The 26013-nt window shown below is 42.6% G+C and overlaps 1 protein-coding gene across 10 annotated transcripts; it reads right to left on the minus strand.

Moving 5' to 3' along the window:
- Positions 1–559: 559 nt before the first annotated feature.
- On the minus strand, positions 560–12980 carry pigv (phosphatidylinositol glycan anchor biosynthesis, class V). Of its 10 annotated transcripts, none has more exons than XM_069895482.1 (6): positions 12840–12973; positions 9224–9283; positions 7899–8056; positions 6817–6977; positions 3039–4205; positions 560–1835 (listed from the first exon to the last, which is right to left on the minus strand). In XM_069895482.1, the coding sequence occupies exons 4-6, from the start codon at positions 6886–6888 to the stop codon at positions 1575–1577; spliced, it is 1500 nt and encodes a 499-aa protein (XP_069751583.1). In that variant the 5' UTR covers positions 6889–6977; positions 7899–8056; positions 9224–9283; positions 12840–12973; the 3' UTR covers positions 560–1574. The 10 variants fall into 10 exon arrangements, with proteins under 10 accessions (XP_069751583.1, XP_069751582.1, XP_069751579.1 ...); XM_069895481.1 differs by having other exon boundaries at positions 12902–12959; XM_069895478.1 differs by lacking the exon at positions 9224–9283 and having other exon boundaries at positions 12902–12980.
- Positions 12981–26013: the final 13033 nt, after the last annotated feature.

Here is a 26013-nt window from a genome sequence, read left to right on the forward strand (position 1 = left end):
GTGCCTGCCACATTGACCACCGCCAGTGGGCTGATATCGGCTCAAACCGTGCATCTTGGCGCCTCACAGTTCGGCGGGCAGCAACCTCCTTTGAAGAAGACCGCAGAGCCCACCTCACTGACAAAAGACAAAGGAGGAAAAACCCAACACCCAACCCCAACCAACCAATTTTCCCCTGCAACCGTGTCTGCCTATCCCGCATCGGACTTGTCAGCCACAAACGAGCCTGCAGCTGACGTGGACATTTACCCCCTCCATAAATCTTCGTCCGCGAAGCCAAGCCAAAGGAACAATAGAAAGTGAACTTTATAATGAGTTTGACTCTGGGAGTAAGGAAGTCTTACAGTAATTGTATATACCAACAAAAATGTCTTCCCCACACAGGGAGAGCAGCAATGACTCGATAGACCAACTCCAGGGACAACTGCTTTCCCAAATGAACAAATCAACTGGGCCTGTTTTCTTTAGCATTTAGAAGAATGAGAGATATCCTTGAAACTTACATAATTGTTGAAAGGCTTACCAAGTCAGAATAAGTATTGTCATGAACGTTACAAAATTTGTTTTGCTGCAGCATCACAGCACAAACATTTAATATACACATTACAAAATAAATAAAAACAGTGGTTTAAAAAAAAGAAAAATACAAAATAAGGTAGTCTCCAAGGCTCATTGCTCATTCAGAAATCTGATGGCAGAGGGGAAGAAGCCATCCTTGGGCTGATGAGTGCTCATCTTCAGGCTCCTGTACCTTTTCCCCAATGGTAGCAGAGATGACGTGGCCTGTGTGGTGGGGGTCCTTGAGGATAAGACTGCTTTCTTAAGACACCACCTCTTGTAGGTCTCCTCGATGGAGTAAAGACTGGTGCCCGAGCGAGATACAGAGAGGATATCTCCTCTGACAGAAAGAAGTCTCGGACTAAGGCGTACAGTTTGAGAATGAAAGATAGTTTTATGACAAAAAATGAAGAGGTCAGAGGGAAGCAAACCATTCAAATTATCTGGTCTAGGGGGCTGTGGGCATTCTGTCACTGAACATTCAAAGCAGAGAACAGATTTCTGGATATTAAAGGAATCAAGGAGTGCATTGATAGCTCTGGAAAATGGACCTTGATGAATGTTCAAGATATCCATTTTATAAGGAATGTTTAGATTCCCTAAATGATTTCAAAACATGCATTTTTCAGCTGTACATATTTATGACCATTTTTCACCTGTGCTGGAAGTGGAGAGTAGTTAAATTGGTAGCTGGTAAGCTGATTTATGGGGATTACTTTGTTCTAGCTTATATTGACTTTGAGTGTTGTTGAAGTTGCATTCACCCAAATAAGGAAAGGATTTCTTCATCCCTTTGATGTGCCTTGCAGCTCCAAGTGATGAATCAGGAAGTGACCCACTCATCACAAGGTATTCAATCTCTGACCATTAGAGCCAGTGGGCACTTATGCAGCTAATCTACTTAAGCTTCTGGTCAACCCTAGAATGCTGGCAAGGAATTCAAAGAGGCTGCCATTTATCAAAGGGAGATAGTCATGGCATCACAGAATGCCATCGCAGAGTGGGTGGGAAGCAGATCAGGTCCACGGGAAAAAATTACAATGCAGAGCAAGTCCGAGCAACCAGTACAATAAGAAATATCCCAGCACACAGCGTGCAGTCAAGCTGCACCTTCTCCAATCTTGCAGGAGAGCAGTGAGAGTGTTTCTGGGAATGATCCAAAGGTATGCTGAGGTACCAGAGTCCTGCATCAAATGTCTGGGCCCCGTTTCCTGGAGCAGGTAAGCAGAGAACCAGTACAGAACAGGAGAGGCAGAAGCCAGGAACCTGGTTATAACCTGCATAGAAAATGAGAGAATTATTAGTTATATCACAATTTCCAGTAAACAAACCAAATGCATTTAAACAAATACAAATGCTGTAACAGAAAATGACAGAAACAGTCAGCAACTCAGGCAACATGTGTGGAGAATCTGTTAAATCTGCCCTCACTTGAGCTGTTGTCAGCTCCACAGTAGAAGATGTGACCTTCAGTCACAATTTTTCTTCTTTCAAATAAAGCTACAAAAAGGTATATTTTGTAATCTAAATTAATCATTTTATAACAAGTAATCTGCTTCTTTAATACAAAATTAGAATACATAATTTTCTGTTTCAGGACAATATGGAAGCAGTTTGTGAGTTCTTTCGAAAAGGTTTCATTACTTGAAAAAAGTGAAGTTCTGGGACCGAGGAATGAGAATGGAAGTAAAATATTATTTTGGGTATTGACATGTACAAGGATTGATCAACCAATTAGGATTAGACCAGGTAGGTTATTTATGGAAAACACAGCAGGTCAAACAGTGTACAGGGGAACCTACCTACATTTTGTTTATTCCTTGATGAAGGGCTCAAGACTAAAACATTATGCATCTTTATCTTTGTAATATACCCTGCTTGATCAGCTGAATTTCTCCAGCATTGTGTTTTTGCTTTAACCATGGTGTCTGCAGACTCGTGTTTTATTTCAGGTTATTAATAGATGTGAGGAATAAACAAGAGCGATATTTGAGGGGCAACAAGGAGCAAGACCAGGACACATGAATAGATTGGATAATATAATTGAGTTTAGGAGTAAGCAGGTTCGTCATTGTATTAGTTGAGATATTAAAGAGTATGGAAACGAGGAGAGTAGGATTCAACTTCTAAGACATCAAATTATTTGGAAACGGACAAGATAATTAGATCAGACTGGGGAATATTAACCCTTTGGACTCCAGCCATTTTTAACCTTTCATAATATATAAATTTTAATTTTTAATTTTAAAAAAAATTTAAATTTAGACATACAGTATGTTAACAGGCCATTTTGCCCCATGAGTCCATACCACCCAATTTACTTACACCCCTGGTACATTTTGAACAGTGGAACGAAACCAGGACAGGGGTAATGGTGGTAGTCCCTGAAAACAGAGACATGAAATCCAAAGGGTTAATGGATGAGGTAGTAAGAATTTTCAATGACCCTTGTGTTAATTGTGCTTTCACACAGTTCTCACCTGAATGTGCATGAAGCAGATACCAAATACCAGCAGTGCTGTTGCATGAACAACATAGACAAACACACCATGACTGTGGAAGCCAGACTGTGCTTTCTCATTCCCTTCTCTCTCTCCCTTCAGCTTTTTGTTGACCAGGCCCAGGTGCATGCAATACCAGGGTTCCGCAAGTAAGTACTTCCAGGCCGCCCACATGCCTAATACTATCATCGGGAATGCCAGCAGGAAATTGGGCAGCTGTTGGAGTTGGTAATATCTCATGAAACCTACATTCCAATAGGTATCCTGAATGTAGGAATATATAAAGGGGTAATGGTGATGACACCAGCTGGGTACAACACTGTCCTTGTTGGGGACACGAAAGCCCTTTTCCTTGGCCAACAGTAGTAGATGCTGAGGAATGGTCAAAACAGCTGATCTACAAAACGTCAGGTATCCGTAATACTGAAAGAGTACAAAGGGCAAAATGATCACCACTGATCCTGCAGTTACCAGCAGTACAGATCGGAGGATGAGGCACAACCAGAGTTTGTGCCAGTCTTTTCCTGTAATTTTCAACTCTGGCCTCAAGTACAAAATGCATTGCTTTAGCTGGGAGTAAAATAGAAACCCTGCATTTACAATCCCATTGGATCGAGCTGCTGTCGCCAAAGCAAACAGAATGCAGCTGGCCAGAGGTCGTCCCTTCTCAAGAAGCAGCATTCCACTCAAGGTCAGCAACAGGAATATGCTTTCAGAATAGGCCGCTGACATAAAGACACTGGCAGGGTTCAGGCAGAAGAGAAGGCTGGCAAGAGAAGCCAGCCTGTGATCACGAAGCACAGCAACACTTAGTTGGTTCAGAACAACTGCAGAAAGAACAAAAATTATGGTGTTCAGAAGCACTGAGGCGAGCAGCAGCCGACTGCGAAGACTAAGCCACAGTTCCAGGGGACCAAGGAGTGTGTCTGCCATTGCCCGTATGCTGGCTGGAAACAATGGTAGGAAAGCAAAGTTTTGCTCGTAGATGTACCCAAATTCTGCTATAAACAGGAAGTGCTGTGCATCCCAGCGAGAGAAACCACCAAATAGAATCTCCAGCAAGACATCACCAGTGCTCGGACTGTGCAGTTGGGGCATACGGAATGCATCTGCTCTGTGATCAGGAACCAGAGAATTAAACACGACCTGGAAAAGAACCAGTAGATGAGAAAAATAGGCTCTCCAACAAATCCATGTCAATTACAGTAATAACTGTGAGGCAGCACATATTATAATGTTTATCTTCAACCCTCCCCACCTGTAAAATTACCGTGGAAAAATTATATTAAGGTATTATATAAATGGGATGAAAAATTGGTACAACGTAGAAGTTCTCCAGTATTACATCATCTCCTCAATATTTGGAAGAAGATTCATGTAGAAAGAAATAAAACAAATTATCAATTACCAAAACTAATATTGACGCAAAACAAGTTACTCCCTTTTACAATAGATAACCTTTCCATTAGAGAATGGGAAAAAAAAGGGATTAAAAGAATAGAAAATTGTTTTTCAGGAAATAGATTCTTATCCTTTGAACAAATGAAAGATAAGTACAATATAACTCAAGATACAGCGCTGGCATATTACCAATTGAGATCTTACTGAAGGATAAATTAGGAAGCAGTTTGAGTTTGCCAGAGGCAAGTAACCTTGAATATGTGATTACAGATACAATGATAATCAAAAGATTTATAACAAATATGTATATTAAACTGCAAGAAAAGGAGAATGAGGAAACAAATGGTAAAACTAAACAAAAATGGGAACAAGATTTAAATATAAAGATAAAAAAGGAAACATGGGAGAAATTATGTTCTGGAACGATGAGAAATACAATAAATACGAGGCTACGTATGATACAATATAACTGGATACACAGACTATACATTACACCTCAAAAGTTAAATAAATGGGACCCAACAGTATCTGATAGATGTTTTCGATGTAAAAAAGAAATGGGAACAACAATTCATGCAATCTGGACATGTGAGAAAGTAGAAAAATTTTGGAAAGATCTCAATCAGATATTAAATAAAATAACAGAAAACAATATACCAAAGAATCCAGAGATCTTTCTCCTAAGTAACATAAAAAACAAAGAATTTGGAATTGATTTGGAGGATGCACAAAAAAGATTTGTTAAGATAGCTCTAGCCGTAGCAAAAAAATGTATTATGTCAACCTGGAAATTGGAAGATAATTTGAAAATACAACTATGGTATATAGAAATGAATAAATGTATTCCATTAGAAAAAATAACATATAGTTTAAGAAATAATATTGAAATATTCGAACAAATATGGGAGCCTTACATTAAATACAATAGCGAAAACCTACCGGGGACAATCATTACCTAAGTTGATGGAAGGAGAAGGAAAGAAAAGAATGGACTCAGTAGAATTTCTGGTGTATTTTTGTTGAGTGACAACATTGTCTGACTGGTTTAATGTATCCTAGATTGTATACCTTAAATGGATGGGAGGGGGGGGGGGTGGGTTGGGAGGAGGGAGGAGGGGGGGAGAAAATGTCACTGTATATGTGTGAAAAGGAAAAAGTGTGTATCATGACTAATGTGATTTATGGTGTGAAAAATAAAAAAGAAAAAAAAGAAAAATTATATTAAGGTACCAAATGATTTCAGGACATAAAGAGGCTCACTTCTAAAAATAATTAATGGAAAGGTGGATTAAGCCATCAGAACTGGTGCATATTATATAGTGTTCTATATGGTTTGTAGATTGTAGAATTGAGCTACTCAAAACAAATTACTCCTGGATCCTTTCACTTTGCCAACAAAGTGGTTTCTGCAGGGCCAGTGCTGACGAGTTACAAGGTTCAGAAGCCTGGAGTCTCAAACTATACCCAAAATCAAAACCTTCAGAAAATGTTCACATGGGAAACAGCACTCAACAAAGTGCATTTATGTACTATTTTTAATTGTGAAATGTGTAGCAGTTCTCAGACTCTTTATAAAATTAAACAGACACAAAAGAGAGGAATTATTGAAGCTGAGAGCAGTATTTTCAATTTAATGAGTGTCATAAGGATAAGTGAACAAGAGATTTTGGGATGGTATTCCACAGCTCAAGATCGGGGCAGCCGAAGGCAAGGCCAGCACACGTGAAACAATAACAGGAATATGCAAAAAAAGAGCACAGAAATTTCAGGGGATTGTAGTCTGGAAATGAAGGTGAGGGAACAAATATGATAATTTTCCAACTTGGCTTTGCTGAATTTGAGAGCAAAGAAAGGCAAGCATATAAGTGGGTGGGAAAATGAACCAATGCAGTAAATTCTCCATAAGTGAATGAACTGACAGTGATGGTAAAGGACAGACTAAAAACTTGCACAGAGGCAAGGGAGGCTTTGGAGGAAAGTGATTTCGACACTCACATTAAAGGCTGCTGTGAAGGATGATGCTCACCTAAGGACATACTCACCCAAGTTATCATTTGTTGATGAGGGCTGTTTCATTACTTGGGCAGGGTGAGCAATTGACTGAAAGGATTCAAATATAAAAAAGTAGGTGACAACAGGTTTGAGGGCAAATTAATGAGTTTCAAGGCCAAAAGCCATTGGTGAGAAACGGGAACCAATATGTTGTAAACAGCATGAAAACAATGGACAGAATCCAGGGTAGAGCTGAGAAAATTTTGTGTTCACGCCACATATGTGTTAACATGTTCACTGATTTTTTATTATTCCGTTATTCCGTATAATTAATAACTATGTGAAGATTGAATTAGAGACTGACCTGGAAAGAGATGGCCACAATTCTGGAGAGAAATGCAAAGTGAACAACCAATTGGAGGTCAGCTGCGGACATTTTTCCAGTGCAAAAATCCAATCAGATTGCACCACTATTCCTCTTGCAGTAGATAAGAAATAACTCCTGTTATCTCATGATCCCTGAAACTGTACAAGAAATATTCCAGAGCAGTCACATAACAAGAAGAAATAATGGAAACTGGAAGAGGCGTCAACAAAAAGGAATTAATCAGACAACCTTCTCAACAATATTTGTTGTTCAACATGCATTTAAAATTCTGCACTCCCGATAGCCGCCCGCAGCACTCCCGATAGCCGCCCGCAGCACTCCCGATAGCCGCCCGCAGCACTCCCGATAGCCGCCCGCAGCACTCCCGATAGCCGCCCGCAGCACTCCCGATAGCCGCCCGCAGCACTCCCGATAGCCGCCCGCAGCACTCCCGATAGCCGCCCGCAGCACTCCCGATAGCCGCCCGCAGCACTCCCGATAGCCGCCCGCAGCACTCCCGATAGCCGCCCGCAGCACTCCCGATAGCCGCCCGCAGCACTCCCGATAGCCGCCCGCAGCACTCCCGATAGCCGCCCGCAGCACTCCCGATAGCCGCCCGCAGCACTCCCGATAGCCGCCCGCAGCACTCCCGATAGCCGCCCGCAGCACTCCCGATAGCCGCCCGCAGCACTCCCGATAGCCGCCCGCAGCACTCCCGATAGCCGCCCGCAGCACTCCCGATAGCCGCCCGCAGCACTCCCGATAGCCGCCCGCAGCACTCCCGATAGCCGCCCGCAGCACTCCCGATAGCCGCCCGCAGCACTCCCGATAGCCGCCCGCAGCACTCCCGATAGCCGCCCGCAGCACTCCCGATAGCCGCCCGCAGCACTCCCGATAGCCGCCCGCAGCACTCCCGATAGCCGCCCGCAGCACTCCCGATAGCCGCCCGCAGCACTCCCGATAGCCGCCCGCAGCACTCCCGATAGCCGCCCGCAGCACTCCCGATAGCCGCCCGCAGCACTCCCGATAGCCGCCCGCAGCACTCCCTATAGCTCGCTGAACCGACCCACAATTCTCACCAAACTTCTCCGAACGTACAAAGAAAACAGTCCCAATATCTCCATGTAATTGAGGTCATTCACACTTGGGAATCTCCTTGTAAAGGAAAAGTCCTTGATTCCTGGTAGAGGTCGAGTACCCCTTAGCTGAAGTTCCGAAAGCCGAAAAGATCCAAAAACTGGAAAAGAAACTTTTTTAGCACTGACATGACGTCACAAGTGGAAATAATTCAATACCTAACTTGTCCATGTGGGGCTCTGACCCTCTGTTGGCGCCAGTTTGATTACAATAACAGTAAAAAAACCAAAATCTTTGCTTCTGGCTCGGAAGATGCTAACCGGAGCTAGGTTCAAGTCTTCCACATTGACTGCAGCCAGAGTCGACAATGGCGACTCCATCTCAACACTGGGCTCCCAGGCAGGAGTGGGGATCGTAGTCGGGGACCGACAGCGGTGCCAGTGGGGAGGTGGTAATCTTTTGTCACTTTTTTTGCTAAGTACTAAACCTTATTTCATGTGAATTTTCCACTTGTACTGTCACATCGGCACTCAAAAAGCCTGCCGTTGTTAGTTGTTGCCGTTTAACCACTGATACAGGTGATCCTACTGTGTTGCTTAGTTCCTTTGTTCCAAAATCAAAAAAAAACCCCAAAACCAAAAAAAGTCTGGTCCCAAGCGTTTCGGATGAGGGGTACTTGACTGTACAATACTACAAAGACTTACAATCTATTGTGAGCAAGGGCAATGACGTTTTACCCCAGATCTCTACAGAAGGTCCAGGTTCGACCTACAGGCAGCCATTTTAGCATCAAAATGGCAATTCTGAGGGAAGCTAGAAACAGAGTCAGATACTCTCCAGCTATACCAGAGATTGCAGTCAATTACATCCTACAAAGTGAAACCTAACAAGTGGCTGTGATACCTCACTACCTGATGAGCTGAACACCTTTTATGCTGGCTTTGAAAAGGAAAATTCAGCGGTACCAGTGAGAATCATTGCAGAAGCGGCGACCTTGTGATATCTGTCTCTGAGGCCAATATCAGATCATCCTTCAAGAGGCATCAGGCCCTGATGGTGTACATGGCAGAGTACTGACAATTTGTGCCAACCAACTAGCTGGAGTGTTCACGGACATTTACAATCTCTCATTGCTGCAGTCGGAGGTTCCCATCTGCTTCAAAAGGGCATCAATCATCCCGGTGCCGAAAAAGAGCAGGGTGAACTGCCTCAATGACACCCACCCAGTAGCCCTCACATCTCCTGTGGTAAAATGTCTTGAGATGTTGATCATGGCCAGAATTAACGAACCCAAGTAAAGACTCTGGACCCACAGCAATTCACCTACCATTACAATCACTCCATAGCAGATGCAACTTCACTGGCTCGCCACTCAGCCCTGGATCACCTAGACAACAGCAACACATACATCAGGGTCCTTTTCATCGATTACAGCTCAGCTTTCAATGCCATCATCCCCTCAGTACTGACCAGCAAGCTTCAAAACCTGGGCCTCTATACCTCCCTCTGCAACTGAATCCTTGATTTCCTCATCAGACCACAGTCAGTGTGAATCAATTAAAAAAAAAATCTACTCTTCATAGGTGCAGGTGCAGCTCAAGGACGTGTGAATAGGCCTCTGATCTATTCTCTCTACACCCATGACTGTGTAGCTAGGCACAATACAGATGCCAATACCAATTTGCCGATGACACCACAGTCGTCAGCAGGATCAAAGACGGCAATAAAGAAGCGTAAGATGGATCAGCTGAGTAGTGTCACAACAACCACCTTGGACTCAAAGGCGGCAAAACTAAGGAACTGATTGTGGACTGCAGGAAGTGGAAACCCGGAGAACACAAACCAGTCCATATCAAAGATTCAGCAGTAGAGAGGGCAAAGAATTTCAAGTTCATGGGTGTCAACATCTCGGATCTATTCTGGGGCCTTCGTGTCCATATAATCATGAAGAAGGCTTGCCAGCAGTTATATTTCCTGAAGAGTTTGAGGAGATTTGGTATCTCATCAGAGACTTTTGCAAGTTTCTACAGGTGTACTGTGGAGAGCATTGAGAGACTGTGCATCACTGTCTGGTACAGGAGTGCCAATGCACAGGACAGGAAAAAGACTACAGAGTTGTGAACACAGCCAGTACCTTCATGGGCATCAATCTTCACTCCATTAAGGACATCTACAAAGAGGCGGTGTCTCAAGAAAGCAGCCTCCATCCTCAAGGAACTCCACCACCATGCCCTCTTTTCACTGCTACCATCAGGAAGGAGGTACAGGAGCCTGAAGATGGACACCCAGCAGTAACAGCTTCTTCCCCTCTCCCATCAAATTTCTGAATGGACAATGAACCACAGATACTACCTTTCTTTTTGCACTAATTTTTAAAAAAAATGTAATTTATAGCAATTTTTGCACATGTAGTGCAGTCGCAAAACAACAAATTTCGTGACACACATCCATGACGATAAATTCTGAACCCTTTGCAAGTTTGCCAACATGCAGTACAATACACAATACAAAACCAAGTATCCCATATATTTTTAAACTATCAAGTTAACTCATCAGCTTTCTTCCAATGTGAAGATACTGTATCTCCTCTAAAATAGTTTGGCTCTCCCCACAGTTTATCATTTTTCAAACTCGTTGGCATTAAGCTGTGTCAAGTCAAAACTACAGAAAAAGGTAGGGAGCCTATGTGCTGGCTGTCTCGATAGAACAAACCCATAAATCTCCAAATACAAGTTTCATACCTTTGTTGTGAGTATTTTGGTTATTATGTGTAAGTTGGGTGTTAAATGTTCAATGTTTGGGGGGGGGGGAGGAAAGGAGGAGAAATGGGATAAAATTAAACACAAACTCTATGAGAAGATGGTATGGAATTAACAAATATAAAATGTAAATAATGTAGATAATATTAACAATTGTTGGGAAATAATAAATAAAATATTCAAAATAAAGTTGTGCCAAGTCTATGTCTCCATCTACTCATTGTGCCTGCTTCTATTTGTTGTTACATTGCCAAATTTTGTATAATTATAATCTTCAAAGGTGTAAAATGTGGAAAGGAGATTTGTAATGTAGCAAAACAAAGGGCAACATGGAAACATTCACTACAATAAGTCCTTATCAGAATGTCACAATACAATGGCAATACAGAGGTTGTCCATGTGGAACAAAAATAATTTGATGGAGGAATTTGGGGGAGTCAAGCATCTTCAATGAAGACTTTTTTGCTCTGATTAAAACATTGGGAAGAACGTGGACTCGAGGCTGCATCGTATCCAGTTGGAGCAGCCTCACCCATGGTGCTGACGATGATTCTAGTTTGCTGATTTATGGACTGAAAAAAAAAAATCAGACATCCACCTAGAGCATCAGTGATGGGGCCCGGGGACGAGCAGCGTGATGGGAAACACACAGGAGGCTTCAGCCGGACCAGACCCCAGCCTGCTGGAGGATGCACAGTGGCCGAGCAGCATATCTCCCCTGCTTACGTCCTCAAGCAGATGGGCTGATGTGCAGGCGGCCGCTTGGTGATCTGTCTGGGTAAGGTACTGCACTAACTCAGTTAGCGGAGGGAAACAGGAGCCTCAGGATACGCGGACCCCAGGATACAGGAATTCATGGATTACGGGAAACCCCCCCCCCCACCCGGGATACGGGCACGAACCCCCCGGGATACGGGCACGAACCCCCCGGGATACGGGCACGAACCCCCCCGGGATACGGGCACGAACCCCCCCGGGATACGGGCACGAACCCCCCGGGATACGGGCACGAACCCCCCGGGATACGGGCACGAACCCACCGGGATACGGGCACGAACCCCCCCGGGATACGGGCACGAACCCCCCCGGGATACGGGCACGAACCCCCCCGGGATACAGATATAAACCCCCGGGATACGAGCTCGAACCCCCGGATACAAACATAAACCCCCGGGATACGGGCACGAACCCCCCGGGATACGGGCACGAACCCCCCCGGGATACGGGCACGAACCCCCCGGGATACGGGCACGAACCCCCCCGGGATACGGGCACGAACCCCCCGGGATACGGGCACGAACCCCCCCGGGATACAGATATAAACCCCCGGGATACGAGCTCGAACCCCCGGATACAAACATAAACCCCCGGGATACGGGCACGAACCCCCCGGGATACGGGCACGAAACCCCCGGGATACGGGCACGAACCCCCCGGGATACGGGCACGAACCCCCCCGGGATACGGGCACGAACCCCCCCGGGATACAGATATAAACCCCCGGGATACGAGCTCGAACCCCCGGATACAAACATAAACACCCGGGACACGGGCACGAACCCCCCCGGGATACGGGCACGAACCCCCCTGATACGGGCACGAACCCCCCCGGGATACAGATATAAACCCCCGGGATACAGACAAACCCCCGGGATACGAGCTCGAACCCCCGGATACAAACATAAACCCCCGGGATACGAGCACGAACCCCCCCGGGATACGGGCACGAACCCCCCTGATACGGGCACGAACCCCCCCGGGATACAGATATAAACCCCCGGGATACGGGCACGAACCCCCCCGGGATACGGGCACGAACCCCCCCGGGATACGGGCACGAACCCCCCCCGGGATACGGGCACGAACCCCCCGGGATACAAACATAAACCCCCGGGATACGAGCACGAACCCCCCCGGGATACGGGCACGAACCCCCCTGATACGGGCACGAACCCCCCCGGGATACAGACAAACCCCCGGGATACGAGCTCGAACCCCCGGATACAAACATAAACCCCCGGGATACGGGCACGAACCCCCCTGATACGAGCACGAACCCCCCGGGATACGGGCACGAACCCCCCGGGATACAGATATAAACCCCCGGGATACGAGCACGAACCCCCCCCCCCCGGGATACAGGCATATCCCCGTTTCTATTTCCGACTCGAAGCCAAGTTTTACTTCGATATTTGATGCCGAGCGACGGCGAAACTTTAAGGCAGCCCAGGTTAGGTTTCAGTCACCATTTCATCCAGTTTCCTGTTTCCATTCACCGCCAATCCCGAAACATGAGGAGAGCCAGATCGTCCTGTGACAATTTCCGGACGTTGCCTGCTGGGAGATGCTGGCGGCGGTGAACTGGGCGACGGCCATCTTTAATACTGGCAGCTATCTGCACTTCAGTGATGGTAATGAAGAGTAATGGCATTGGGTCTCAATGATTTATCTCCTACAATTTTGATACTAAAAAGGTGGGATTGCAGCGGGGAAATAAAATGCAACATACAACGGGTTCCTCTAGAAGTGTGGAGAAAGATGCTCACTGAACTGGCAGGAGCACACAAAATATTTCTCCAGGGATTTTTGAAGGTTATGAAACCTGCTGCTTTTCCCCCACATGCACCTTCTGCCACTCCTCTGCAAAGGTGAAAGACCACCTCGCTGCTGCAGCATTGAATGTAATATCGGCACCCGAACTATTATTGCTCCTTTTTTGTGCAATGTCCCACAGTTAAAACCGGACACCTACTGAAATAGTCTTTCAATAAAACGATCTGAAGATTGAAAGAAAGCAGACAGTAAAATTACGTTAATCTGCTACCTGACCCTGCGGAAATCTCAATTATAAACAATTGGCGCTATCGCTAAAAAAACGTGACACACGAGAAAGTCTGTCATTGGAGTAAACTCAGAAATGCTGGAGGATCTCAGCCGGCCTCGCAGTGTCCGCAGGAGATACATTACCCATGTTTCGCGCCTGAGCCCTTCTTTAAGGTACCTGCTGTGTTTTTAACTCTTAAAACTATACAGGCGCTCAGTTCACACATTCACTTGAATTGACAATTATAGTTTGTCACATACATTGTACAATGTTCATTTGCACCATAAATTTTACTCCCTTCAGTCGAACAGGCACTTGGGGGGGGGTGGGGGGGGGGAGACAGTTAATTGATTTACCACATCCCCTCTCCTCATCCCGCAGTTCAATTCACCAGGGCTCCAGCTTCAGCACGCTTTCGACTGTCCAGTGTCCATTTCCCAGGCTGCCTTTAAACATACCTATTTCAATGGGAAGATTTTACAACACGTAACATTGAATAACATCCATTTTCCATAAACTTTCTGAACCCAACGCCACCTCCAGCCCATTTCTGGAGCACAATGTGGATGACAGCTGCTTCCAAAAGCAGTCCCATGAATAAAGGACAGCTAATGACATTTTAAAGTCACTATTTCCTATATCTTAGATAAAATACAGGAGCAACAAACACGTCAGGAATGCTGGCTGATACACCATGAAGTTCACATCTGAATCAAAATACTGGACGTCCGCTGTGATCTGTCGCCGTTGACGATGGGTGCCAAAAAACAAGTGTGAGAAAAGCTGGTGGAACAAGTCATTAAATTTCAAAACACTTGAACAGTACAAGAGAGTGGGGGGGGGGGGGGGGGGGAGGAAGGGCAAGTAAGTACTCTGAAAGTATCTGCTATGGCAGATATTTTTACTTTCTCTGGTTTATCTCATTGTTCACAAGAGAAGCACTGGTAATAAAAAAAACTCCCACATGACACCCTGGACAATGTATTAAGAGACATTGCAACCAACTGGAGAAGAAACAGTGAACATTACTGTACCATTGTTGCATAGCATAACCCCCTCTCTTCCCCACACCCCCCCCCCCCAGGAACCACATCGCACTTGCCATAGAGACGCCAAAAAGACAACTAGAGATAATGGGCCTACGGTTAATTTGTTTCTCTCTAATATGGTGCCACCCAACTACTTATTTTTCAACCTTCCTGTGATGATATTTAGCAGAACACTAAAACATGGATGGAGAGCATAACCTTTAATTAAACCTGCCGACCAACAAGTTTCAATGCAAGGTTTAACTCATAATCGCTCAATGAATCAGACGACAATGAACCCGTTTTCAAATTTTCTGTAAAATTCAGCATTGACAGTTATTTCTAGAGTGATACATATGGAGTTCAGCCAAAAAAAAGGGACATTGCTTAGAGCATTTGTGCGCAGGCAGATGTTGGAATGGTTTAAGGATGAGAATTGAAGATAAACTAATATTGTCAAACAGTACCCTCAACCTCTCCTCCTAATTCTAAACTTGGACAATCGTCAAACTCCTGGCTGCTAGAGATGGCCCTCTCTGTTATGCTTTGCCAGAACATGGTGTTGATTCTGCTACTGGGAATGTCAATGAGAAGGGAGGAGCTCATGACAACGGGGTAAGGTCATGGCATTGTACGCAGAACCACCTATTAAAAGATGAACGGGGGAGGGAGGGAGGGAAATGCTATCCTGTTTTTTTTAAAAGTTCCTCCACGAAAAGTTTGTAATCTACTGAAGTAGTATAATTTTGATTAAGTTAGAGCAGTTGAAATCTTGTACTTTATTGATAGTTTCCAATTTTAAATCCACTGGGTTGTTAAGAAAACATACAGGTTATGTCTCTGTTGTGCTTTTATCACCATCGGCGAGGTTACATTGCACAAGTGTGGAGGTTCCTTGAGAAGGTGGGAGGAAGAACAATCTTTATTTGTGCCCGTTGGAAGTAGAAAGTTCTGTACGCTGGGAGCAGAGGGTGAGGTGGTGGGAACTGAGAATGCTTATGGAATTTGCTGTCCACCTGCAGAGGGAGCTATTGACAGATTTATCATGATCAGCACAGAGACTGCTGTAAACCCCTTGATTCTAACGCAAAAATTAACCAAATAGAAACGAAGTTCTTTGCACCAATAGAAAATAAAGGGGTGTGAGTATTTTTGTGTGTGTGTGGGGGGGGGGGGGATTATTTGGGTTTGCAGTGGTAACACATGGGTGCACTTCCTACTTGCACTTAAAACCTTGACCATCCTAGGTACTGAATGGAATCGCCCAAGTATTTAAAACTATGAGTAAATATAGGGAGTCTTTTTCCAGAGAGCATGGGTTACAGGTGAAAGGGGAAAAGTTAAGGGAGAACATGAGGGGGAACTTCTTCAGAGAGTGGTGGAATTGTGGAACCAGCTGGTGTACGTTTGAGAAGAATTTGGACAGGTACATGGATGGGAGAGTAGAGGGGGAGGGATGAAAGGGAGAAGAGTGGCATTGCTAGTCAGGGAAAATATCACAGCTATACTTAAACAGGACAGACCAGGGGGTTCATCTACAGAGGCCATATGGGTGGAGCTGAGGAATGGGAAAGATGTGACCACACTGATAGGGTTGTATTATAGACCACCCAATAGTCAGAGAAAATTGGAGGAACAAATCTGTAGATAGCAGAGGATGGAAAAAAAACAAAGTTGTGACAGTAGTAGATTTTAACTTTCCACATATTGACTGGGAGTCCCATACAGTAAAAGGGCTGGATGGCTTGAAGTTTGTCAAAAGTGTTCAGGAAAGTTTTCTATATTAATATATAGAGGAACTAACTAAAGAGAGTGCAATTCTGGTTCTCCTTTTAGGGAACGAGACAGGAGAGGAGACAGAAGCATGTGTAATGGAACATTTTGGGTCCAGTGATCATAATGCCATGAGTTTCGTTAATTATGGTCAAGGATAGGTCTGGTACTCAAGTTGAGATTCTAAATTGGAGAAAGGCCAATTTTGTGGAAATGAGAAAGGAAATAGGAAGAGTGAATTGCGATAAGTTGTTTTCTGGCAAGGATGTGTTCAGTAAGTGGAAGACATTCAAAGGCAAAATTTTGAGAGTGCAGAGTTTGAATGTTCCTGTCAGGAATAGAGGAAAAGTTAACTGGCATAGGGAACCTTGGTTTTCAAAGGATATTGGTAATTTGGTTAAGAAGGAGAGAGGTGTATAGCAGGTATAGGCAACAAGGAGCAAATGAGATACTAGAAGAGTATAGAAAATGTAAGGAAATCAGGAAAGCAAAAAGACAAGGTTGCTTTGGCAGATAATATGAAGGTAAAGCTGAAAGGTTTCTACAAGTATGTTAAAAGGATAGTAAGGGACAAAATTGGTCCCCTAGAAGATCAGAATGGTAGACTATGTGTGGAGCCTCACAAGATGGAAAGTTTATTTTTAAACATCAGTATTTACTCAGGAAACTGATATAGACAGAAGTGTCATGCAACATTAAAGAGGAGAAAGTGTTTGTTGCCTTACAACAAATAAAGGTAAATAAATCCTCTAGACCTGACATGATATTCCCTTGGACCTTGAGGGAGACTATTGTGGAAATTGCAGGGGTCCTGGCAGAAATATTTAAAATATTCTAAACCACAGATGAGGTGCTGGAGAATTGAAGGGTAGCTCATATTTTAAAAAGGCTTCAAAAGTAAACCAGGAAATTACAGGCCAGTAGTAGGTAAATTATTGAAGGGAGAGGATATACAATTATTTGGAAAGCCAAGGACTGATTAAGGGTAGTCAGCATAGATTTGTGCATGGTAGGTCGCGTTTAACAAATTCTTAGGGAGTTTTTTTGAGGTTACCATGAAAGTAGATGAAAGAAAGGCTGTGGATGTTGTCTACATGAACATAAGCCCTTTGACAAGGTTCCAGGGGGGAGGTTAGTTCAGAAGTTTTCAGACACTAGGAATCCATGGAGAGGCTGTAAATTGGATTCAAAATAGGCTGAATGGGAGAAGACAGAGGGGTAGTGGATGATTGCTTCTCAGATTGGAGGCCTGTGACTAGTGGTTTCCTTGAGGGATCAGTGTTGGGACCATTGTCGTTTGTTGTCTAAATCAATGATCTGGATGATAATGTGGTAAATTGGATCAGCAAGTTTGCTGATGACACTGATTGGAGCTGTTGTGGACAACGAGGAAGGCTTTCAAAACTTGCAGATTATCTGGACCAAACTGGAAAAATGGGCCAGAAAATGGCAGATGGAATTTAATGCAGACAAGTGTAAGGTGTTGCATTTTGGAAGGTCAAACCAAGGTAGGACATGCACAGTAAATGCTAGGGCATTGAGGAGTGTAGAGGAACAAAGGGATAATGGAATACAGATACAAAATTCCCTGAAAGAGGCATCACAAGTAGACAGGGTTGTAAAGAAAGCTTTCGGCATCTTAGCTTTCATAAATCAAAGTATTGAATATAGGAATTAGGATGTTATGGTGAGTTTGTACAAGACATTGGTGAGGCCAAATTTAGAGTATTGTGTCCAGTTCTGGTCACCTAACTACAGGAAAGATATCAATAAGATTGAAAGAGTGCACAGATTTACTATGGGAGGTCTTCAGGAGTTGAGTTACAGGGGAAGATTAAACAGGTTTGGATTTTATTCCTTGGAGTGAAGAAGAATGAGGGGAGATTTGATAGTTTACAAAATTACGAAGGGTACTGACAGAGTGAATGTGAGTTGGCTCTTTCCACTTAGATTAGGAGATAAATGAGAGGACACGACTTTAGGGTGAAAGGCTTAGGGGAGAGCATTAGAGAGTGGTGGGAGTGTGGTAAATACAGACTCATTCTTAAGTTTTAAGAATAAATTGGATACTTGGATGGGAGTGGTCTGGAGGTTTATGAAGTGGGTGCAGGTCAATGGGACTAGCAGAATATTTCAGCAGACTAGAAGGGCTGAATGGCCTGTTTTCTGTGCTGTAGTGTTCTATGGCTATGGACTGGGTGCAGGTCAGTGGGAGTAGGCAGAAAAATGGTTCAGTACAGACTAGAAGGGCTTCTACTGTGCTGTAATGTTCTGGGAGAAAAAGGAGTGTGCATGGAGAGTTCCACAAGGCAGCAATATGAAAAGTTAATCATGGATGCCAGCTGGTACTATGAGTCTTTCGTAATCACTACTCAGGTGAGACAGATAGACGCCCAGATTTTATACTCGAATCCTAGAACTCCCCCACCCCCCCCCCCCACCCCCCCGAGAGGGTTCACAACCACTGGGAAAATAATGAATCATTGAAAAAGTACAACACAATGACAGAAAATGAACACAATATTCCGAGTGAATAGAAAGGTGTGTGCTCTGATTTGTGGCTCTGGTAAGCATTTGGAGAAAATAAATCTTTGCCTCAGCATGCTTTACTTTTAACCGACTTCATACACAAAATTACACAGGTTATTCATTCAAATTGCAAATCAAAGCAGAAACTATCAAAATCCTAGAGATTTTCTACATGACTAGTTTCTCCAGGCTACACCTCCATTTATTTAGTGCCACAAATTTGAGTCACAATGTTGTGTGCAAAATTTGGAAGAATTGGCGATATAGCAGTTCTGCTTTGGAGATGTCAGAACAGAGGTGATAATGACAGCAAAAATCAAAGAAACAGATATGAACATGTAAATAAATTAAAGGAAGATACATGGGCCCTGAACACAGATAAGAGCATAATGAATTGAGACGGAGTTCAAAAATCAAAAAGAATGAAAATTCTTGCAGCGTATCCTTCAGAACACAGAACAAGCATTTTATGCAAGATCAAATATTTAAACAAATGTTTTCCCAAATCATTGCATGCATTTATCCAACTTCTCTTCAAACACCAAGGTTAAATCTGCCTCAACCACCTGACAGAGCATTTTAACCATGACAACCTCTCACAATCATCTCATTTGTTCCTAGAACCACCAGTCTTATTTTAATAAATCTCTTCTATACCAAATTGTGGCACACAGAACCAATATTCAAATTGCCAGTCAAACCAGTATTTTTGTTTTAAAGATTTCTAACCTCTGTGCTTTTATAATCCATTTCTCTACAAAGCTCAAAATCTTGTATGCTTGTTTTAAAACTGCCTTCTCAACCCATCGTACCACATTCTACAAATACTGCACATGCCACAAAGGAGCATGAATAAATGAAATACTCCATGTATCCTCTTTCAAACTGCCCAATTATATTTCTTCCTTCCATTCTTATGATTTGCATTTCCTTGATATTTTCTCACCATTACATTCCATCCACCATCCATCTGCCCAATGCTATTTCCGATCATTCTCATTGTTCCTCAAGTCTCCAGGTTTGAACATTTGCAGATTTGAAAACTATGCTAATATAAACCTAATATTAGGTTCATCAATGCTGTTGGTGACAACACCTGGGGATCTCCACTGTGCCATGTCTCCAGTCCAAAAAAGAGCTATCATTCACTTGTTTTCTGGTCTTTACCGATTTTCTATTCATGCACCAACCACCTTTTTTATTCCATGGCTTTAAATGATGACAAGCTCATGATTTGTGACTTACCAAACACATTTTGAAAGTCTATTTATACTCATTATCCTTTGTTACCTCAGTTCTAGTTAAACTAGTTACACCTTGCATTTAACAAACCCATAATTTACTCACACTTGGACAAGGGACACTAATTGTTTTGTTCAGGGAACTGCCTACATTTTGCTCATAACTTGATGAAGGCCTCAAGCCCAAAATGTTGGTTATGCATCTATCTTTGCTACATAAAGTGCTGAGTTTCTCCAGCATTGTTTTTATTTTAATCAGTGTCGGCAGACCTTTTGTGTTTTATTCCTACACTACGGTACTATTGTTTTTACCACCTTCGAGGTTCAACTGGCTGGTCATTATTTAAGAGTGTGTATCCTTATAAAGATTGTTTGAGCAAGAATGCAACATTTTTCAATTTACTAGTCCTCAGTCACTACTCCTGAATCTATAGACAATTATTGTCAGAAACTCTCCAAATGCATCCGTTACTTTCCTCAGAAACCGAAGCAGACCACATCAACCTGGTACTCTTAACCATTTTAAAAATGTAGTTAGCCTTTCATTTTATTAGGGTTAACTCAATATAAAATCTCAACTTCATCTTTCTTGTAGGGGACTTGATACACAATTTAGTATCTTATATATGGTTTCCCAACACAACAGTATCTCAGCCATGTCTTCCACCTCTGAGTATTTCCCTTTTGGCCCCACCTCTAATCTGACAAATCTTCCTATTCATGTCTTATGGATTCCATTTTGCACCTACTTTTCTCATGCTCTTACCTACCTCATTTACATTTTTTAAACTTCACCTCTGCAATTTATGTAATCTGTTGGGCTCTCTTGTATTAACGACTCACATTTTATTTTTTTGTTTTATCTACTACAATTTACTTTTATTTTCTCATTGAATTGGTTCTCATCTCCTTCAAATTCCATCTTAGAATGATATATGGTTTTTAAAGTTACTCTTACTCCAAAGATATCGTTAATGCTGAGCTGTTCTCCAACCCAAACGTAGTCCATTGGGCTGGACTCATTTTTCAGAACCAAGACCAGCAATGCTGCCCGTCAAAGTGCCCCACACACAGTACAGAAATTGCTATGCCGGTTTACATTTCCATAGGTAAAGTGCCACATTTAGTTATTCAGTGGCTTTTGCAATTTCCCTGTTTGTTTAATCTTCTTACTCGCCAGCAGCCCATTGAATTTTTTCCATGACAGTAATTGCATCTCTATTGTATTGTGCTAAACACAAATTTAAGTAAACTGTAGATGCTGGAAACCCAAAATAAAAACTTGCCATCTAAGGCAGCATCTGTGAAAATTATCTTCAATGCTCTCAACTGGCTAACAGGATTTTTGGAAGCATAATTCTCAAAAATGTAAATAAGTGTCATTGTGTGACTGGAGGAGCAGGAGGGCACAAGGATTGATGATCACCTTCAAGGCAACCAAGAACAAAGGCAATGGAATGGCAAACTTCCAGTTTCTCTCTAAAATCCAATATCAAAATATACTGCCATTCTTTTATTGCTGCGAGATGTTATCCTAGAACTCCCTTTGATCAAGAAAGAGTGGTTCAAGCAGTTGGCATTCTTATGGGTCATAGGTATGGCTAATAAATCCCAATTGTGCCTGCATCCTGAGATGACAGGACAAATAATGGTCCATTTTGTTTAAAGGACATTTAATACTTCTAATGCATGTGGTTTTTTTCCCCTTCCTTTCAGTCTACTTTAAAGCTAATTTATAGACATTAAATTTAGAGTGCAATTTCATTAGGCACCTAATCTTCTGAATGACCAGGTTATCTAGAAAGTTCCAAATATTCTGTGCCCAAATAAATTTCCTTGATTAGATCCAAGTCAAGTAAACATTCATCAGAGTCAGTACAAACCTCCAACCATGAAAATTATCTAATATTTTACAATTAGCCATTCAAATATCATCTCTGTTCAGCATGCACTTTATTGGACAGCATTCTTCATTCCTATTGCATAGGTCGGCTGATTGCTTAAGGTGGCAGACAAAGTTCACGGATTTTCACACACACACAATGCTTGCAGAAAAGCTGAATCATTAACGAAAACGGAATTGGAGTGACGGTTGTTACTAATGCCACATCCTTTTTTTTCCACTGGAAGGCACCCAGTGCAACTTGAACTTGAGCTAGAATACACATGCCAGTTCAGCTATGATGTTAAACAGATTTGAAGTTTAGTTGCAAACACAAAGCATTCAACTCCATTAACAGAATGGGAGTTAGATAGCAATTAGCTCAATGCTAATATAGCACCAGCAGCCAAAATTCAAATCTGTGGCTGTCTGTAAAGTTTGTACGTTCTCCCCATGAGTACACGGGTTTCCTCCTACATAGGAAGTTAATGGTTTGTACCTGGGTGGTACAGGCTTGTGGAAGCACCTGTTATCATGCTGTATCTCTAAACTTAGAATAAAATTATATTTAAAAAGATGTTGGAATGAAAAGTGCATGTTAACATTGCATAATAACAGAGGGAAGAGGAAAGATTATCAATATAACAATATGGGTGTTTGTGTTGGGGGGCGTTGGGAGGAAGGAGATGCTGAAAGGTGAAACCCAATTGAAGGGAGGGGGGAAATGAATGATGGGCAGATGGACCTATGTGGGGAGAGGGAGTTAGGAGAAGTTAACAAAGGGGAGAAGAAAACTGGACGAACAGGAGAGAGCGTGTGTACCGAAATTAGAAATTTCACTCTTCAAACTTAAGGGTGTCATCAATAAAATTTTCAAAAAGAAACTTAAGGGTGTGGATGGAAGAAAAATGGGATTACAGGGTAGCGAGGGTTTAGTACCTTTTTTAAGGAATATATGGGTCAACACAATATAGAGGAGTGTTTGATGTAAACTGTAAACAAGTTGCTACCCAAGAGAAATAAGATGTAGTCCTTTGCGCCTGGCCTTTCTGTACCATTGGAGAAGGCAGATGACAGGTCATGAGGGTCTGGGAAGGAGAGTTAAAATTACATGCTCACAGAAACAGGGTTGCCAGATTTGCTCCTTTGGTGTCAAATGGCAGAAATTTGGCACTTTCTTGAATTAGTGTCGATTGGCATTTTTTTTTTGGTGGTTTTAGAAGATATTTAGGCTCTTTTTGGTTCTGTTGGCACTTTTTACAATTTAAAAATATGTATCCGGTGCCAAATCTGGCACCCCTGGCCAGATGCCTGTTGTGGACAAAGTGCAAGTGCTCCACAAAACTGCTGCTAATTCTCTGCACTGTTTCACCAGTGTAGAATGCTGAATGCAGTGGATCAGTTATGAAGATATACAGGCCATCCTCTACCTCACCTGGAAGCTCAAGTCTCTGAGTGGCAGGAGGTGAAGGAAGAGATGTTAAACCTCTTTTGGTTGCAGGGGAAGAAGAGACCAGGGAGTCAAAGATTGCCTCTGCGGAAATCAGAGAAGGGGAGGGAGGGGAAGATGTGACAGCTGTTGGAATCACGTTGAAGATGGTGCAGGATGCACAGGTGGATGCAGAGGCTGGTGGGGAGAAAGGGAAAGAGGAGAGGAACTTGATTTTTGTCTGGAGACAGGATCTGCAGCTCCTCGTCTTCAAATAGCCGCAATTTTACTATCGTTAAAGGGAAAAAAAGTGATGTCTGAACATTTGGGTAAAAATAAATTTGTTGTCCTTGCATATTTTAACATTTAATTGTTAAATCTATTAGAAACACTCTTCAGGAGGCAGGTGTAACTATGACAATGACTAATGTCCGCAGAAGTCCTCATGAACAGAATCTAGCTACTCTGCTAGATGCAAACCACTAGTTTGCCACGATGGCAAGATTACAGTTTGCCAAGAAGTATTTTAGAGTCTGCAGAATTCTGGAAAAAGGTCTTGTTGTCAGACGAGACCTAAATTAGCCTGTATTACAGTGATGGCAAGAGCAAAGTGTGGAGGCACACAGGAACTTCCCAAGATCCATGGTTTCCATCTTGCAGTGTAGCCTCTGTCTTTCTATTTATGAAGTCTTCTGCAGACAATGGTCATTGACACATCCACACGCATTTGGGGATTTTTCTTCATTATGTTAAGAATTTTTCTGTCATCAGGAGTGGAGGGAGATCTTCCTTGAAATACCAGTCCCTTTGTGATTACTGGTCTATCTTCTTAATGATGTTCCAAACTATTGATTTTGGTAATCCTAAGGTTTGGGCAACATTTCTTATTGGGTTTTTTTCCCCCTAATTTTTCAGCTTCTTTTACTTTCATTGGCACAAGTCGAATCCTCATGTTGAAAAATGGCGACCACAGGGTCCAACTGTGATCAAAACATTAGAATCAAGCCTAAACCTGCACCAATGAAGCATAACCGAGTAACCTGTGAAGCCAAATGTCCCAAACATTATGATGCCCTAAAATGAGGGGACTATGTACAAAAAGTGCTGTAATTTCTACATGGTCAAACAAAAATGTATATAAATAACCTTGAATAAAATCTGGAATGTACACTTTAATTACATATGAAATGTTTGATTAAAAATTAAAACTGTGGAGCACAGGGGCAAATAAAAGTGTCTTTGTTCCAAACATTCTCTGGAGGGTACTGTATAACGCAAGAGTTCCAAAGGACCAACAGGAATGGACTCAATAAGTCAGAAACTGAACAGTCTATTCTAAAAGCTCCAAGAGGTCAGACTTCATATCGCATCATACTAATAAAAGCAGGGTCCACATTGCACTGTTGAAACAAGCTAGATCCTTATGCAAAATGTTGATATTCAAATTTTAAAAAATTTGTTCCCTCACCACTCTACTCATGACACCATATTGTTACATTCACAAGCAACTCCAAGCATCCAACATTCTGCCTGGTACCACTCCCTTCAGACGTAGGGTGGCCTTTCCTTTTTAGGAAGTGAAAATGCTACGCCTGAAGACGAAGGCAACTGTAGATTTGAGAGGCACCTGTGCTGCATTAATTGATTTCTGCTATGGTGGGAGAAACAGACGAGAAACCATAGATGAGAGAGGGGTAATGAGTGAGTCTGCCTCTCAAAGTCCTTTTCTTTTTGAAGCACTTAGTCAAGGTAGATTAAGGCAGGATTGGCCAAACAATTACTTGCTGACAAGTGCGAATTGGCAGAGAGAAAGTATTCATTTAATAGTACGAAAGGGTATTTCGTTCACATTTTTGGGAGCAGAAAGAAACAGAATTTAAAAAATGCACCTGTCAAATTATTGAAAAGACTTCATGGTGACAACTCTCTGAATAAACACAATGTAGAGTTTTGGCCACATAACTGAAGATGTGGCATATTTGATATTAATGTCAAATTGCTCTGTAAGGTTTAATTCACGATGAAACAATTATAATGACGGAATTAATCCCCAAGATTTATTGGGGTGGTTACTAAGTGCTCAAATCGTCATTTTTCCTTTGTGACCTAGGACAGCATACATCAATCTATTTAATTATAAAAGAGAACACCTGAGCCAAATGCCATGCACATCAAATACCCCAACGTCTCCAACCGTGCTCATGTACATAATCCTTAAGTATTTACTTGGATATCGGAAATATTTATTCGCTAATTATTTCTTTTATCATATTGCTAGGTGTCCGGACTAGATTTGTGTAGTCCAAAAATCAGCACAATTACTGAAAATCCAACGTACTTATTGAACATCTTTCACCAAAATATATGTTAGCAGTCCTTGTTCAAGTGGGTACTCTATATATCATAGCTTCTTCCACTTGAGTTTTAAACAGATTCTGGGGAAAAAAAAGTATGAGTATTAAGGAGTAGGCACGTAATAACTGCTCATTCTATTGGCCAGAGACGCTGGCATGCAAACAATGGTTCAGGCTGTACTCAGTGCAATCCAGTGATCCAAATGGACTGGTCTTCAACTTTTATCCCTCGTGCACTGAGCAGGCGTCTACTGAAGCATTCCTTCAAAACTGTGGAATTAAACGAAAACCTCCACAG

This window comes from Narcine bancroftii, chromosome 8 (assembly GCF_036971445.1).
Source record: "Narcine bancroftii isolate sNarBan1 chromosome 8, sNarBan1.hap1, whole genome shotgun sequence".
Classification (NCBI taxonomy): Eukaryota; Metazoa; Chordata; class Chondrichthyes; order Torpediniformes; family Narcinidae; genus Narcine; species Narcine bancroftii.

Coding starts and splice junctions, on each gene's coding strand:
- pigv (XM_069895478.1), bottom strand. CDS start 6,888: ATGTCCGCAGCTGACCTCCAATTGGTTGTTCACTTTGCATTTCTCTCC. Junction 4,206..6,816: donor TTGTGGCCATCTCTTTCCAG/GTCAGTCTCTAA, acceptor GTTCTTTTCCAG/GTCGTGTTTAATTCTCTGGT. Junction 1,836..3,038: donor TCTGCTTCATGCACATTCAG/GTGAGAACTGTG, acceptor TTTTCTATGCAG/GTTATAACCAGGTTCCTGGC.